This window comes from Nasonia vitripennis, chromosome 2, assembly GCF_009193385.2.
Source record: "Nasonia vitripennis strain AsymCx chromosome 2, Nvit_psr_1.1, whole genome shotgun sequence".
Lineage (NCBI taxonomy): Eukaryota > Metazoa > Arthropoda > Insecta > Hymenoptera > Pteromalidae > Nasonia > Nasonia vitripennis.
In genome coordinates this window covers 29,074,116-29,091,169 of record NC_045758.1, presented here as the reverse complement: position 1 = coordinate 29,091,169, position 17,054 = coordinate 29,074,116, and the positions used below count along the sequence as shown (strand labels likewise).

The 17,054-nt window shown below is 35.4% G+C and overlaps 4 protein-coding genes across 15 annotated transcripts in view; 2 read left to right on the top strand and 2 right to left on the bottom strand.

Moving 5' to 3' along the window:
* The first annotated feature begins 101 nt into the window (after nucleotides 1–101).
* On the top strand, nucleotides 102–1,707 carry LOC100120200 (G/T mismatch-specific thymine DNA glycosylase-like). Its single transcript, XM_001603810.4, has one exon. It carries the CDS (start codon nucleotides 252–254, stop codon nucleotides 1,554–1,556), a length of 1,305 nt encoding a protein of 434 aa, XP_001603860.2. The 5' UTR covers nucleotides 102–251; the 3' UTR covers nucleotides 1,557–1,707.
* A 1,493-nt stretch (nucleotides 1,708–3,200) lies between these two features.
* Nucleotides 3,201–11,370, top strand: LOC100120172 (1-acyl-sn-glycerol-3-phosphate acyltransferase beta). Its single transcript, XM_001603785.6, has 6 exons — nucleotides 3,201–3,384; nucleotides 8,435–8,620; nucleotides 8,695–8,828; nucleotides 9,153–9,334; nucleotides 9,421–9,586; nucleotides 9,998–11,370. The coding sequence occupies exons 2-6, from the start codon at nucleotides 8,436–8,438 to the stop codon at nucleotides 10,159–10,161; spliced, it is 831 nt and encodes a 276-aa protein (XP_001603835.2). The 5' UTR covers nucleotides 3,201–3,384; nucleotide 8,435; the 3' UTR covers nucleotides 10,162–11,370.
* Nucleotides 11,218–13,076, bottom strand: LOC100680374 (uncharacterized protein PF11_0213-like). The gene is made up of 2 exons (XM_031924367.1): nucleotides 12,384–13,076; nucleotides 11,218–12,308 (listed from the first exon to the last, which is right to left on the bottom strand). The coding sequence occupies exons 1-2, from the start codon at nucleotides 12,762–12,764 to the stop codon at nucleotides 11,403–11,405; spliced, it is 1,287 nt and encodes a 428-aa protein (XP_031780227.1). The 5' UTR covers nucleotides 12,765–13,076; the 3' UTR covers nucleotides 11,218–11,402.
* Nucleotides 13,077–13,161: 85 nt separating this feature from the next.
* Nucleotides 13,162–17,054, bottom strand: part of LOC100120115 (dynamin) — a 30,417-nt gene continuing 26,524 nt past the window's right edge. For 9 of the 12 annotated variants that reach the window (XM_031924361.2, XM_031924365.2, XM_031924362.2 and 6 more), the window contains one exon: nucleotides 13,162–15,960. In XM_031924361.2, the coding sequence (XP_031780221.1) occupies nucleotides 15,897–15,960 (64 nt within the window). In that variant the 3' untranslated portion in view covers nucleotides 13,162–15,896. The remainder of the gene's footprint in view (nucleotides 15,961–17,054) is intronic. The other 3 variants (XM_032597103.1, XM_032597104.1, XM_032597106.1) reach the window with 2 other exon arrangements.

Below are 17,054 nucleotides of genomic sequence, written 5' to 3'. Positions count from 1 at the left end.
TTATTCTCAAGAGGGTTTTCAAAATTCTGATTTTTAGGTTTGAAATTCGCGCGTCTAGACGTGGCGGTTTATCATGCACGCATGCGCGAATTCTATAAAGTCAGGTGCGGTTAGATCGAATGTTTATGTTTTGGATTGGGTCTTGGCGCCCATTCTTCCAAAATCATGTCTCTAAAGAACATTTATATTTTTTGGCTACACTAAGTATGCAAGCGTTGAAAAAATAAATCATTTGGCTTTTCCGTATCTGAATGAAAGTGTTAGTTAGAAAATTCAACAGCGTCATGTCGATTTCTTTGCAAAAACTAAAGAAGAGAACACCCCCACAGACAGTTGAGAAGCCAGTAAAAAAATCAAGCAGATTCGATGGCTTATCAGAAGAAGAAGTTAAAAAGAATACACTAAAGGATATTCTAGAACCAGATCTAGATTTGGTTTTCGTTGGTATAAATCCTAGTCTCATGGCTGCTCACACAGGAAGATATTACGCTGGTCCTGGTAACCACTTTTACAAGCTGCTTTATGAGTCAAAGTTAATTCCTGAACCAGTGAATTACGAAGAGGATGACAAACTTTTGCAACACAACATTGGCTTAACAAATATAGTTTCAAGAGCTACAAGGTCATCGGCAGATTTAAGCAAGTCAGAGATCAGAAAGGGTGCTATGTTTGTACAGGAAAAACTGAAACGATTCAAGCCAAAAATTGCTATATTCAATGGGAAGTGTATTTACGAAGAGTTTGCTGAAAACTACGACAAATCAACATTCAAATTTGGTTTACAACCTCATCGGGTAGGAGATACAACTCTCTGGGTAGTTCCATCGAGTAGTGCGCGATGTGCAAATTTTCCTAGGATGCAAGACAAGTTGCATTTTTACACTTCCTTGAAGAAATACTTATCCTTCCTTAAAGGTGAAATCAAAGAGGTCAATCCTGAAGAATTCCGATTTGAAGGTAAATGTAAGCAAGCTATCCCAAGTACTTCGAAAATGTGGAGACGCAAAGGTTTGTCTGCATTTGCTCATGGTGGCAGAATTGTAAATAAAGAGACAATTTGCATGAACACATCTGAAGAGAATATCTTGGCTATTCCCAGAAGCAGTGAGTTCATAATCAAAAATGTAAAGAACGAGAGTGATGATTCTCAAAAAGATTCTGGAGTTTCTACCTTACCAAGTGATGATTCTCAAGAACTGTCTCAAGACAATGAAGTCAAGGAAAATGACCCAATCCCAGAGAATGATCCAAAACCAAAAAAGAGACAACCAAGTAAGAGAGTAATGGAGAGAAAAGTGCAAACTAGAGCTGCAGCAACTGCCCAGCGCAAGGAGTACAGCGAACCCATTGACTTTGTTAGTTTGATCAAACAGAGATTGAGTAATAAGGAGCAGGAAACTAGTGAGGATGCTACCAAAGACTGTGATAACGAAGAGGAATCTCTCTCACATGACAGTGCTGGTGCTAAAAAACTGAAATTTTCAAATCTGCGTTCAACAAAGTCCAAGAAGGGTTTCAAAGTAAAGGAAGTGCTGAAAATAGTTGATGATATTTGAATGAACTGTACATTGTTACGCTATTTTACAAATGTAAGCAGAGTTTAATTTATTTTTTTACAATCAAAACTTTTTTAAAAAGCCATTTGTACAAAAGCATGAATCATTTCTTGAGTAAATAATAAGTATTGGAATAAATGCTAAACGACTATTTTCAGTTTTTAATAACCCAAAACATAACAAACCCTCGACTTACATATAATTAAGCTGTTTGTGTCGATTTCTTAACACAAACTAAAAAAGTGATCACCTATACACCAGACGGCTGACAAAAAGTGGAGTAGATTCGATTATCTGAAGAAAAAGTTAAAATAATACACTTAAGAATTCGTTGGTATAAATAAGTTGAAAAATCAAAAGTTTATTGTACACGAATAAATTATTATATTATAACATCAATCATTCATTGAATTCAAAGCGCATTATTTAAAACGATTTAAGTACTATCAGTAACAAATCGATCAATCGGATATCGATCGTTAAAAGTATTCATTAACGAGCCGTCAGTCGATACTTTATCGGCGCATTCTTTTGTCGAATACCATTTGAAAATGCGGTTAATCGAAAGAACTGCCAATTTTCTCTTCTAGTAAAGTCGTAAAGTCAAAAATGACGCGTCGGAATTCAACCGAGCATCGACGCCGCGATCTTGACTACTCGAGCGACGCGTATGCATGGAGGAATGGGAAGAGTGTGAAATTGCGGTCTTTCGTTTGCAGTAACGGTCGAATTGCTGTTATTTCAGAGGCGTTGCATGTAAATATTACCTTCTTTGTAAAAAGTGTGATGTTAACAATGAACTGTCTAATTCATTTTGCAATTGTTTAAAATGATTTTTTTAGAACAGCAGATTCATAGAATAAAAATGTATATAGGACAAAAGGTAATTCAAAACGTTTAAAAAATATGCGAGCTGCTCCAGTAGTTTTATTCTGTTGCTCGTCATTTTTATAGTTTCGTTCTACATGCATTTTCGCGGTGAACAGTTAGTTTTTTCATGCCGTCCTATTTCACTGGAAATGAAAAAAAAAAACGATTTCAGGTACCAAAGTTGAATGTACTCTTGGATTAACGATACGATGCTAATACTTTTATCTGATACATATTGAACAGGATAGTGATCTAAGATAATTTTCGTAATAAATCAAGTATCGTTGATTCGATGAAGGTCGCGATGTCAAGTTCATAAGAAGTGCCATATTGCATCATTTAAAAATCGAAAACTATAAGTAAAATCATAGTCGTTATTTATCTCTCGTACTTTCAAAAATTAAAAAATATACCTACTTCATCCAACACGCCTGTTTTACTCGCGACATGAAAAAAGACTAAATTTCATTCCCTTGCACCGGTAAACCTCGCAATAAACCAAAATTCACCTATACACGAAGCCACAACTCACATCCGCATCCATAAAACAGCCTCTCTCCCTCTCTCAGCTCCGTCCTAGAATTCCTAACGACCCCCATATTTTTCCCGCACCTACTTCAAATACCCCTAAATCATCATCCCGCGCACTCGAACTTAGGCGCGTGCTCTGTACGCTCTCTGTACTGCATGTGCGTACTGTACATATATAGGTGAGCGCAAGAGAATAAGCACATACTCATAATACCGTCGAAGCTCTCGCGAGCGCGAAAGAGGGGAAGGATCGTTCGATAAGGCGCACGTGCGGCCGCGTCGCGGATCCAGTCATTCAGTGAGAGACCGAGCGCGGACTCGTTGTCGTCGTTGTTCAGTGCGAGTCTTGTAGTGAGCCAAGTTTGTTTTCTCTGCTTCTTTGCCAGGAAGGGATTTTCACTAGTGGAGTCGGGCTGTCCTCGACGATGTGAGTAATTATTATGCGAGATCTGGGATATGTGATCAAAGCGCGATTAGTGTTTGTTATCATATTTCGTCAGAGCGACGTGGGTTTGTCGTGGAGACGACGGCGCTTTGTTTTTGTTATTGTTTTTTTAGTTTAGTGTCGCATCCGTAAAAGCTGAAGATTTACGTCTCATTTACGTTTGCGCTTCGCGAGCGTTGTGGTTGAGCTATTCGAGAGACTATGCAAGTTGGCGGACTTTAACAACGCGTAATTTAGGGAAATCGTGGGAAAAAGATCATTAACATTAACTATGCATTAACGACCAGGTACACACATAGTCGTATAAATATGCGAAGAGTTAAAGTCGCATTCTTGAATCTTCAAACCGTATGACTGGCGATTTTTTCGTATCCGTTCGGCGCGTTTTACATAGCGTCGCGCGCTCATATAATTGATGACGAAATCCGTAGTCATAATACCCAGAGGGTCTAGTTCTATACAGCTGATGATTCACTATGTGGAATAGATGTACGTGTTGCTTTGGAATAGAGTAGGTTAGGTTTTTGCCGGCTAATCTTGACGTCTCTTCTGTGTGCACACAGCATATAAATTGGACTTTACGAACGCGGAATCGAGGCATTTTTGATGATCGAGCGGTGAATCGACTTTCTAGAGAAACGTTTACAAGTCGACAAAATATCATCTGTTAATGCTCACGTCATTTTCTGTCAACATTCGAACCGACAGACACTTACAGTTTACTTTCCGAGATTTCTCTGATGATTCGTACTGTTTGAACTTTCATACCGATTTATTTTATGTACTTTGGAGAATTCAGCTTCCCGGTACCAACAAAGAAAAAATTCATGTCCTGGAAAGTAATCAACGTTAAATTTCCATAACAAGACGATTAAAAACTCGTCATTAGCTTATCTCGCTTCGTGTATTTGTATTTTCTTTATAGTCGTCAACTCTGAAAAATTAAAGCACCGAGAAAACCTTCCGCGAAAGGTATCCAGCGAACCTTAATCCGCCTAAACCACTTTCTCCAAGGTGAGATTGCAAAAAAATTCTCAATAAACAAGCTCTGTATGAAGTGCACGCGTAACGTTGTTTCCTGCTCCCAAGTCACTTTCATCGGAAGATCGGGAGAAAGGCGCGCATACTTGCAGCTCATATGATCGGTTGAGATCGAGACGATCGAGTCCAGAAAGTGCGAGAATTTGCAGAGTAGTGTGAATGTAAATTTGGAAAAAAAGAATGGCATCACTCGTGTAAGCAGGGAAGACGCTTTTTGCCTTATGCTAATGACGCTCTGAATATTCGGCTTCGGATATAGTCGAGCCTCTAAATTCTGGTAAAGTTATTGAGATAAAAATATGCGTCGTAAGAGGTTGTACTGGGAATAGCTTGTTGAACTTGATTGTATTTTTTGCGTTATCACCTATTCCAAATATTGTCGTGACTAATCAATTCACAGAGGCGATTCGGATGTTCCGATGAGATAATATATTGCTCGTTGAACTATTTATTCGATCAGGTGGGCTGTGCAGCGTCAAAGGTCAAGATAAGAGCGAATTTCGTATTTACGTTGATTCTTTGTTAGCAATTTCGTCGTGTGCGTGTAATCTAAGCTCTCGGCATACAAGAGTATTAAAAGAAAAACAATAAGTTTGGCACGTGAGTGTGCGAACGGCTCATTAGTAATCAATCGACAGTTTGGAAAAGTACCAGAAGATAATACTAATGTACGAGCGTATAACGACGTATTACAAGTCGCAAAGTTGGAAAATAATGCAAATACTTGGTGTAATTTAGGTTCATAGCTGGAAGTAGTATAAAACTTTTTACAAGGCCTATATGTGCGCGACACGACTTGGCCATTTCCATACATCAGGAAACACGGCACGTAAGGATCCGCCAGCCATTAGCGTCATCCTCGTACTGTCATCGATTTTCCAACAAACTCCCACGAGAAAATAAAAGCGTCTTCGTGTTTCTAAAAAAAAGCTCAGCTGTAATTTGACATTCCTTATTGTGTGTACGTAACGACGTCATTGAAGCTAATATAGATGTAAGTCGAATCTCGCGTTATCAGCGCAAACACGTGACACACGCGCGTATCGAAGCTCCGACCGTCTGTTCGACTACAACTACAAAATCATAGCAACTGATCCGTCAAAGACCTGCAATTCAGCGACGCGCCGTTTATAGATTCCCTTGTTTTCTTGTATGCAGAGCAATATTCGCGCTCAAAATTGCTCGTATTGACTTTCAAATTCGCCGATCATTGTCTCGAAATATTCACGCTCAATCAATGGAATCGCGGCTGAGAGTCAATTTTCACATCACGATCGAATCTTCACCTGTTCATCGCATTGTAGCAACGAATATAATCTGCATTTGCGGCATTGTTCCTGATGCATACGATCATCGCATTGAAAAAGATGATATATCAGATAGATATAATTTGATTAGAAAGCAATGCAGCGCTTTTTTATCGCGTAACGCGATTATTTCACCTCTTGCCTCGCGCCAATTGATTGTAAAGGTCAAAACATCATTGGGCTTGAATATATCGAGAGAATTACGTATAAGTGTATGGAAGCTTCTTTGCTGCCGTTTGAGACTTAAATTTTTTCATACGAAACGTGTAACTATATACATTTGTATGTTAACCGCGAGTATTGCAAAAAAGAGCTTAGCATGCTATTATCTTGCATTTTGTATATTTAAAATGAATAAATAAGCGTGTACCTATGCCTCTTCGAGGAAAAGTGCACACAAAGGCGGTAAAGCGAGTGTAAATCAATTACGAACAATTTTAAAGTACATGCGACACTGTTATGAAAATCAATAATCTATAAAGTCAACAAACTTATAATAATAATATTCAACTATATACAGCCCTTTCTTTCTCAAGAGATACACGCATTGTGTATTTCGCGCGTTCGCACAGAGGGTATATATTTTAAACAATCAAGGCTACATACCTTCTTCACCTTATTTATGCAACAACAATATTCAACCCCCTCTGCTCTCCCCATATACACCCGTCTCGAAGGAGGTAAAATCGATAAAAGCGCATAGAGGTTGCTCGCCTCGTGTCACGTGTATACGTGTGTGCAGCGGCAGCGCTTCGAGGTAAACAAATTACTTTGCAATCGTGTGTAACCACTTTCGTGCGCGCGACGATGCGAACGAGCGGATATTATTGTATGCCTGATGCGCTATGCAGGAGAAAAAAAATCGCGGAAGATAATTACGGAGTTTATCGACGACGTGGGAATGTGATTTCGGGCGAATTTTGCGTTTTATTTACATGCCAACTTTGACATTGATTATAGTGTGAAGGTGTGGTGGTTTTTGCTGTAGACGAGTTTTTTGAGCGGATATTAACACACTTATGATAGTTGGCATGCTTCTATATATTAGACCGACCAGGAGGTCATCTAGGTCAGCCCTAATGCATTGATTATTCCACTGGCGAGTATAGGAATCGGAATATTCCCGTTTCGAGTACTTATAATATTGTTTTTTTTTATTAGCATATTATTATAAGTTGATGAACTGCACTTGCATTATGAATGAGCAGTTTAGCTTTACTTAAAGTTTAAAAATGAATAATAGAGCCTCGCTCGTTTATTCAGAATTGAAAAGTAAATTTTACGAGGAAAAATAGTTAAAGCAATTTTATAAGTTCATTAATATGATATTTATATACACGCTTGAAAAAAAATTCAACTCGAACGAAGCTACGTTTTCTAGAATCACATTTTCCTCGAGATACGCGTGAATAATTTCTCGGGGTGACTGTAATTTTCAAACACATACTCGTAAATTTTTTTCCTCATTATTAACGTGCGGCAGTTTTACCTGCCGATCGCGCGATCGATAAAACGCATAGTGTATATTTTCACAAAAGAAAGGTTCGTAATTAATTTTTATTTGTGCACAATAATAGGTATAAGATTTATCAATACACACCTTACGCGCGCGTACGCCATGAATATCCATTAGAAAATTACCTTATTGCCGGTTATTAAAATTCAAATTTGGCTTTTGTAGACAAAGTTTCTCTTTGATAATTGCTTACAATGTACGGCAAAGATTGGCATAACGAACTGTATTTCCCTGTCATACGAACGAATAAGTCGAGAGAACTGCTGTCGACCGACTTGTACGAAAGAGACGCGCATGTAGCTTATTATTTGCAGACGCAAGCAGAGTTAACGATTTCACCTATTTTCTTTGATTCGATCGTGATTGTGCGGATTCTGTTGTGACGAGGAAATAAGACAGGCTCTGCTTTACCGTTATACTCTAATAATAACGTCAACGGAAAATTTGATTACTTCAGATTATTTATAATATGGTTCCATAATATATAGACGCGACAAAAAATGTAAGCGATTAATTGAGTTTTCATTGAGATAATACCGGTAAAAAGCAGTTTTGATTTGGTCGATCTTTTGATGTGCGAATTGAGTCATTAAAAGCTCTCTAGTCATGCTTGCGGGACTGTTGAACTTATCGAATAAAGCCGTGTACAATATATCGCACGCGCATTATTAAAATGTGATTCTAGATACGATTAATTAAGTAGACAAAACATCGCTTTCGCATAAATCTTCCAATTAGAATTGATAAAAGTTTTCGAAATATCAATCAGAACGCGATGAATCACCAGCAGTGTCGCGAACAAAGTAATTTTCGATCAACAACTGCTCTAAGTACTTTGACCCTCCACTGATTAATCCTCAATTTTTAGATAATTCGTTCCATTGTATGTATCGCGCAATTGATTACAGTCGTACTTATATCGATTTTCGTAAAACACAAAGCGCTCGCGATAATACTTACTGCCATAGGCGATAGTGGCACAACGTGTCATCGTTTCGCCACGCCTCTTTCTTGCACGCACGCGCTTCATGAACATTTAATTAAGCGCATCCATTGCTCTATATGTACGTAAAAACAATTATCGAAGATATAAACCGGTTTCTTTCTCCATCGCTACCGATATGTTCTATATAGGCTAATTTTTCACTCTCTTCGCCTTATTTTCCAGAATGCTCGAGATGTCTTGCAGCAGCATTGGTGTAGCTCTTTTCTTTCTCGCGGTGATGATCTGCGCGATCAGCGAGGTCGCCAGGTACCACACCAAACACTTTGTCTTCGTCATTATCAGCGCGATATGGGCGACATGGCCGATACCGCTGATGTTCTTCAGAGTCAGGGATTGGCGAAATGCTTTGTAAGTTTTTTTCTTTTAATCTAATTCACACGTTTCTTATTAAAAAATGTATTGTTAAATGATAATTTATTCAGGATACCAGCTTGGGGTGCGAGACAAGCCGCCAAGGTGATCGGTATTAATTACCAAGTTCGAGGGAAGGAGAACATTGTCAAAGACAGCGGAGCAGTCGTACTGATCAATCATCAAAGTAATCTCGACCTTTGTGGTAAGCAAATTGCTTTCATTGTTCCTAAATGATATGTACCCGAGATGCGGTAGTCCGACGTAATATCAACGAAATCGTGCTCTCTTACGATCCGAACACGCTCGTAGTAACTGAAAATCACTGCATAAGTAAGCAATGTCTTGCATTTTTTAAGTATATTGAGATAATGTTCACGCGTTTAATATGCCGCTATAATGTGAATCATAATTGTGATATGCTGTAGATCACTGATAAGGAATTAGAGAGTCAGTAAACCAAACGTAATTTTATAAATTAGCGATAAGATTCTCATTATAATTACAATTATAATTCTCTGCATTTCAGTGCTTGCCCAACTTTGGCCGATTCTCCAAAGGTGCACCGTCATCTCGAAGAAACAGGTTCTGTACTTCGGCACATTCGGTCTGGCGAGTTGGCTCTGGGGCACGATCTTCATCGACAGAGTCAAAAAGGAAGAGGCCCAAAGTACCGTCAATTCAACCGCTGAAATTATCAAAAGAAGAAAGGTATACATACATTTTATCATGTTTAATAAGATTCATTCAAATTAATCAAGGCAACATTGAAAATATTATCTTCTATTGTTAAACAGGCAAAAGTACTGATGTATCCTGAAGGAAAGAGGCACACGGGCTCGAGCTTGTTACCGTTTAAGAAAGGCGGATTCCACGTGGCAATTGACTCGCAAACGCCTATTCAGCCAGTAGTCGTCTCGAGATATTACTTTATAAACGACAAATTGAAAAAGTTTGACTCGGGTAAGTTGAAAAATTGCGCGTAATCAATTAATATTATGCTTACGAACGATTCGAACCTACCGTAGGATAATTTTAGCTTACGTAAACTCGTGTTTTTCCGCAATATGCAAAGCATAATCTATCTTACAAAAAATTTGATCACAACTCGGACATCTGCAATCTGTCTTATGTCATCGATCAAAAAAAAATTACTGTTAGTCTGCTCAGCTGATCACGAAGCAAAATCTGCGCGTTGCAAAAATCATAAAACATTCACCGATACTAAAAAAAGTCACACTAACGACGATCTCGCATGCGTAATTCAAAGAAAGGCAAAGCTCTCGTATCTATAATTGGTCTAGAGTTTCAAAACAATCGTTTTGGCTTCGCAAACCAAGTATACTAAAAGCGTCGATCGCTCGTGCATTGCAGGTACCAGTTACATCACGATACTGCCGCCGATACCAACCAAGGGCTTGACCAAGGCCGACCTGCCCCAGCTGATCGAGCAGACGTATCAGGTGATGAACAAGGTCTACCAGGAGTCCACCCAGGAAGCACTGGAGAGCCACATGGAGAGCTTGAAACTGGACTAGAGTGTTTTTTCGTTATCTCTTCAACGATCAGTGATTTAAAGTGCGCGTCGCATCGCGATCGACGTATAGAATGCGTGTCGCGGCCTTCGCTCGAGCAAAAAGCGAAAGCGCGTGAAGGCGTCGTTGTTTTTTCGAAGAAATGATGTTGCTTATTTTTAAGAGGATGATGCTCGCGCTGCCTTGTTTATATTTCGTCAAAAATTTGTGCTAATGTGAGAGCGACTTGTCCAGAAATTCATGACTGTTGATGAATTTTGTAGTCTAATTTTAAATTTGAGCGTATAATGAGCTGTTTTGTGAAAGCGCGCCCTCATCTCTTCTTAAATGTGATATTAGGGACAGGTATTAACATTTCATACATCATCACATTGTATATCGAAGGAATGTAATTTGCTGTATACTCGACGCCGGATGTCGAGTATACTTATTTTTTTAATAACTTAATGTTAACTATATTTAATATGGTATATATATATATATATATATATATATATATATATATATATACCCTATAGATTAAATACGAGACTGTTCCTAATTTTTGTAAAGAATCGATGTATGAAATTGTCACTATATATAGATTTTTTAAAAGTCCCGATGTTGATATATTAATATTTTATGAATTCCTTGTTATATGTTTATTGTGAATCACTTAATAAAGTGTTTGCAAACTTTATACAAAAAATATTGCCTTGCAAATGAATCCAAAAGTGCCATGTACCCAAAAGGTGATTGAAAATCCATCATATTTAGCATACGTATCCACTGTCTCGAGACCTATAACCTTCCTTTAATCGGTATAAGAATAATGTGTGCTGGTATTTTTACATTTTTATTACAGAATTTTAGTAACCAAAATGAGATCAATTATCACATTTTCTCAATTTTAATCTTTTGAAATTGGGAATTCAAACATGCGCTGACAATCCGCGGTAAAATGAACACCCAATCAGATAACGAATAGACTGGTTACCATGTCTTTTTTAGAGTAGGATAATCATTTGTAAAAGCAACAAGTCCCATTGACCAAGATGAGTATTTCATTAAACAAAATAATCTTCCAAGTGCTCTTTATTGTCATATTCTTCACAGAAAATTATGGATTGTACACGTTATACTTGTACCGTTATCATGTAAATAAACGTAAAATAAGTTTCTGTTTTAGAAATTTTTTTAATTATAGAAATAAAGCCATTTCTACATGATGAATGATTTTATTTGGTTTTTTATTCTATTTTGAATCAATTAAAAATCTCCGAATATTCGTCATGATGAGGTGAGCAACAGGTACGCGGTTGGTAATCAGAATGACGTTGCTTGGATTTTTGTTTTTTCAAAAATTGCTCACAATTTTTAATCAAGCTCTTCTTGCGTCGACGTGATTCACTTTTACTCGAGTCTTTTGAAGACAGAAAAATCATGGGAGGATCAGGAGCTAAAATAGCTTTATTAATTTTTAGTACTGTTTTCGGTCCGCAATTTTGAGAGCACTTATTGCAACCATTCCTCTTTTCTCTCGACCTTTCAGCTGCGTGAGCGGATGATTTAACGATGTCTGCACTGCTTTGTTTTAAATTTCTGATGTTGGATAAGTCCACGTCTTCGATAAATCTACAGTTAATTTTTAAATTTTCATTATCTTGAATATTTTTCAAAGATTCTTCGTTGCCATCTCGGATCAAGTTAACCATTATTTTCTTATTTTTAAATCTCTTAACGTTGTGTTGGTTATCGATCATGTAATCTTGATTGTTTAATGTTTGAACATTTGATTCGATTTTATCTTCTTTCAATTTCGACTCTACATTTTCAATCTTTGTTTCTTTATCAATGGCTTGTCTTTTATCGAGATAAGGACAGCCTTTGGCGCATTGTGAGATTTTTGAATTCGACTTCGATTTAGCGCAACCATCACATGACGACTTTAATTTGCTTTTTGATTTCGATTTAATAACTTCTTTATCCAGTTGTTCAGAGTTTTTTTCTTTTTTATTCTTTAATGAAATCTTATGTTGAGTCGACAATTCTCGATTGTCATTGTTAGTTTGTACTGAACAATCTTTTACAGAGCAAACAAGATCTGACTGCTTGTTGATTTTTACATCGTTATCATCAGAGTTTAAATGTGTAAGATGACTTCTTTTTTTCTAAAACAATGTGCGTAAATCTGGTATAAATATTATTTTTAACTCTATATTAAACAATGAATTACTTTATATTACCTTAGGAGTAATTGGTAAATCAGTTGTATCACTTTTTTTAATTGTGCCTAATTGTTGATCATTTTTTGCTTTACCTTTACTTCTATCTTTATCCTTTTTATTATCGGAGTCCACATACGTGACACTTTTTTCGCTTGTTTTATCATTTTTACGAAAAAATTTTAACCTATCAAATGGGTTGGTCTTTGATTTATTCTCCGATTTCATAGAAGTTTTACTTTTGTTAATTTCCCGATGTTGAATCTCATTGCGATAAGACTTATTTCGTTTCATGGATTTTACTTCTTCTTGCAAATTATCAACAATCTTTGTGAGTTTTTCGATTTTATTGGAGAGTTTGATTAATTCTGTATTATTCGTAGAAGTTTTTGAAGTTGACATTTCTCAATCATGCTTTTAGATTAAATTCGATCACTTGCGTAATTTATAGAAGTGAAGGTCCATTATCTTACACGGTCTTTAATTTTTTTTGCGGACAATTTTTTGATCTAACCTTTGATGTAAATGTGTAGCTGCAAAAATAACATATATATGTTAGGCTATTCTGTAGTCATTGTCGCGAGATTCTACATTGTGCACCAAGGGGAGAAAATATACTGTTTCTAGAATGAGAAATTCTCCGTGTCAGTGGCTAGCGGCGATATGTAACGCATCGCTTTCCTATTTTTCTCAATCTATGCCAAAACTGCATTTTATTCGTCAGGCTTAAACAGCTCGTGCTAAACTACTACGCTTTACAAGGTATAGATTGCTTGCTGGTAAAAAAAGTTAGACATAATTATTAAATAATAAGCTTTATTTCGTTCATCGTTTGGCAAATGAACTTGTACAAAAAAAAGAAGTATTCATTTGCTCTAGCACGCTTACCGAATTGTCATAATACTATTTTCATGTATGTACAATTCTTAAATTACATAAATCAATTCGTATTGGTCCTTCGTGTCGCGATTTAGTCTACAAAACTATAAGCCATGCATGCTTTTTTTTTATTTTGGCACAAGGCACTTATTTCTGTCGTCGCTGATGCTTTAATTGAAGGACTTGAGTTTTCAATTTTTCTTGAATCATTTTTGTATGCAAATAAACTGTCTTTCATCACACAAAAACGGTGCAGTTGACTTTTTCACGTAAATATGTACAGGTCAAAAAAATCTCACATGCAATATGTAGTGTGGACAAATCTCAAAAAATAAGTTATGTTTAATTAATCATTTATGAACATTCACTTAATTACTGACTTAGTCAATATATAATGTATCGTTACACGCAACATTGACTATAAACTAAAACATCAAGGAATTCGTAGAGTTCAAATAAGGATATTTTTGTTATAAATTAATACAAAAAACTAGGTTCTATTTTTCTGTAATTTTACCTGCTAATGTGTAACTGTACTAATAATATACTCAAGGTTTTCATTTCAGTTAAATGAATATATTATTGTAAATATTAGCAAACATGAATGAGTGATCAACGCAGATTACTACTGCGTAATTGATAAATATGTAACAGTAACCGAAAATTTGAACTTTTATTTTTTTTCATTTAGTTCATAACTCAATACAAGCAAACGCAAATTTTATTTGGCTTTACGCTACCGGTAGAGACAATTTTACACAAAAAACACAGCTCCTTTTTTGTTAAGGGGTACCATTATTTTTGATAACCAATTTTCAAAGACACAAAATTATTCTCATTAATTTTGTTATTTTGTACAGTTTATCGTTTTCATCGTATATAAAAAAATTAACATAATGTTGCTTTTCGTTTATTAACGATGCTAAGTTTAATAGACAAATAACACGTACAAAAATTACAATAGAAATAGGAAAGCTGTTCAATAATTATATACAGTTACGACTATATTAGTCTTGCGGACGTTTTTTGTTAATTTTGATAAATAAATAGTTTAGTTGAATGGCGAAGTGAAGCTGCATAATAATTTTACACATAAGAACGGGATTTCATCTTCTTTTATTAATGCCCAAATTTATTTGTTTGGTCACAGTTGTCTTATCTATAATACTGACAGTGACGTTCTCAATATTGTAATAAACGTTAATTCTGTCGAAAAAGTTTTACATTGTATGAAACAAATATTTTCTTAAAGAGAATAATATACAGATTTTGAGTATTTTCTCTCTTATATTTTAGTTTTACAACTACATGCAGCGCTCATGCACATAAGGAATGTTGCATTGTAATGATGAAGTTTATGAATAAATTATAGGTAAGCATGTTATTGTACAACATTAAAAAAGTGAATGGCATTTGAATAAAAAAATAATAATTTTACAGCAACACTTTTCGCCTCTTTGTCTATTTATCATCTATTTCTCCATTGGTACAAAAAACTAATTTTTTAATCCGCTAATACTTACAGTACCAAACTTTCGTTAGGACTACATAAATAACAACAGAAGAGTTGAAAAAGTTATGAAATCACCTTAATGACAATCACTCTCTACGATCTTCTTAATTTTTATTCCTTAAGTATTTCTACATCAATAATAAGTTACAAAACTCGAAGAAGGCTTCGATAGAATCAAAAACCCGATTAGCTGACGAAATTTATCGACGCGTCAATCATCAAAGGGAATAATGTTTACCATCACTTACTTCTACGCTAATCATTTATAAGAAAATCACATCTTAATATAGATCAATATGCAAAATTCAGCACAAAGAAAAGAAAGTCGCTTTTTTAATAAACTGCACTTTTCAAAATTCATCAAATTTAAAATTTCTAAAAAAAAGTCCATTTAATTAACTTAGTGCACTTTTTCTAGATCTTATCAACCAAAAAATATATAAAATTAATAATCTCAACAATATGTATCAGTAATTATTGACCTATTCGATTTTATTTTTCAGCTTATAAAAAACGACATTCAGATTTACACCTATTTTATCAAAACATCAACTTTTGCCGTTTTATGATATCTATAACTATGAAAATGAATTCAGGATTGCAATATGCGTGCAAACCATGTGGACAAAATTTGTTATCAAACGTGAAAATCTATCTTTTACAATTAAACCATCAATTTTGCATAAGCAACAATGGAGCAACCCAAATTCATCGTTAAGATAACAGCAAAATTTAATGCATCAATAAAATAGGATATAGTAGTATATTTAGCATCCGCTCGATGTCGTCCTAAATAATGGCAATGCACTACGGAATTTCCTCGAGCACGCATTTTCGTTCCTGTTTTATTCTCGTGTCATCGTCGTCAAGAGAACATCGGTGAACCTGGCGACAAGAGGTAGTACGTAGGCGACAGAAAATTTACTGTACAGCAAAAAAAGTGACCAATACACAGCGTCGAGATAAAACATATCGTACATCTCGTCTCTAGTAATGATTGTAACTCGGTTCCTTATCTCTGTTACTGATCGATTCTGGCAAACAGCTCTAGTATTCCTGTCTCTTCGGCACAACAGGTAGCTTGCTCTGGACTCTGTATCCAGAAAAGAAGGCTCCCTTCTTCTTTAAGTTCTTGAAAGCTTTCAGTTCAGTCGTCCTGGTGCTGGCCGATCAGGAATTCGAGGAGGGACGTTTGGTACAACACGCCTGGAAACATTAGAAAACAAGATGAATAAATCATTTCTGCCATAGTTTTTTAATAATAGATAAGAAAAATTTAGAGATGCGAAAAGCAGCATTTGTTGACGAACACATGTCAGCATTGACATACGTGGACAGATTGTACAAACAAAGCAAACTTATTTTTATTTTATCTAAATATTTTTTGGTTTCGCATCTCCTGTAAAATGAAACGACTGTTGATTTAAAAAATTAAACTATTTGTATTATTACAAAATATAGTATAGTTAAATTAAGGCCTTAATTTTTTTCTCAACAGTCAGTACATTCATGTGTAGTGAAATCGTACATAACGTAAGATTCGTCACCACGCGACAAATTATACAAAGCGTTGATTGCAAAGATATCACACAGTGCAGGGTTGGATCTTAATGGGTGGCAAGCTTATAAATGGCACATAAATAAATTAACGTGTCTTATAAGCTTTAACTATTTTATGATACCCCTTCTAATCGTCCTTGAAAATAATAGTAAATAAAATAATAATGCATTGACAAAATATTTTCAAGCTCTAAAACACAACTAAATTAAATATTATATACTGTATCATTTTTAAGTACTTAAAAATTAAAGTAACCATATCATATGACCAAAACAAAATATAAAGAGCATCTATGCTACAAGGTATTCAAGTATTTGGTAAATAAATTATAAAACATTGATTAATATATATCACATAGGTAAATTTTTACTCACTTTCCAACTCTGCAGAAGTAATTCAATGCAAAACGAATTAGAATTAAATGTTTTGAAGTGAGACAGGATAAAAATTTAGAACTTATTGAGGTGGTATAAAAGAAAAAAACATGCAGATTAGATATTATAAGAAAAACGAAAAATATCACAATTCCGATGGTAAAATAAAGATTCTTAAGAGCTAATCGTTAATTTCGCTGTATTAGTTAAATAAATATTTTTTAGCAGAACAGATTCTGACGAAAAAGCTATATGAAGCGCTAAGCAGTGTAAAAAATGTTCACAGAGAAGATCTGTCAGTTATAGACAAAATTTAACAAAACGTTTGGTACACATTTACGAAAATAACATTGTATCGAAACAAA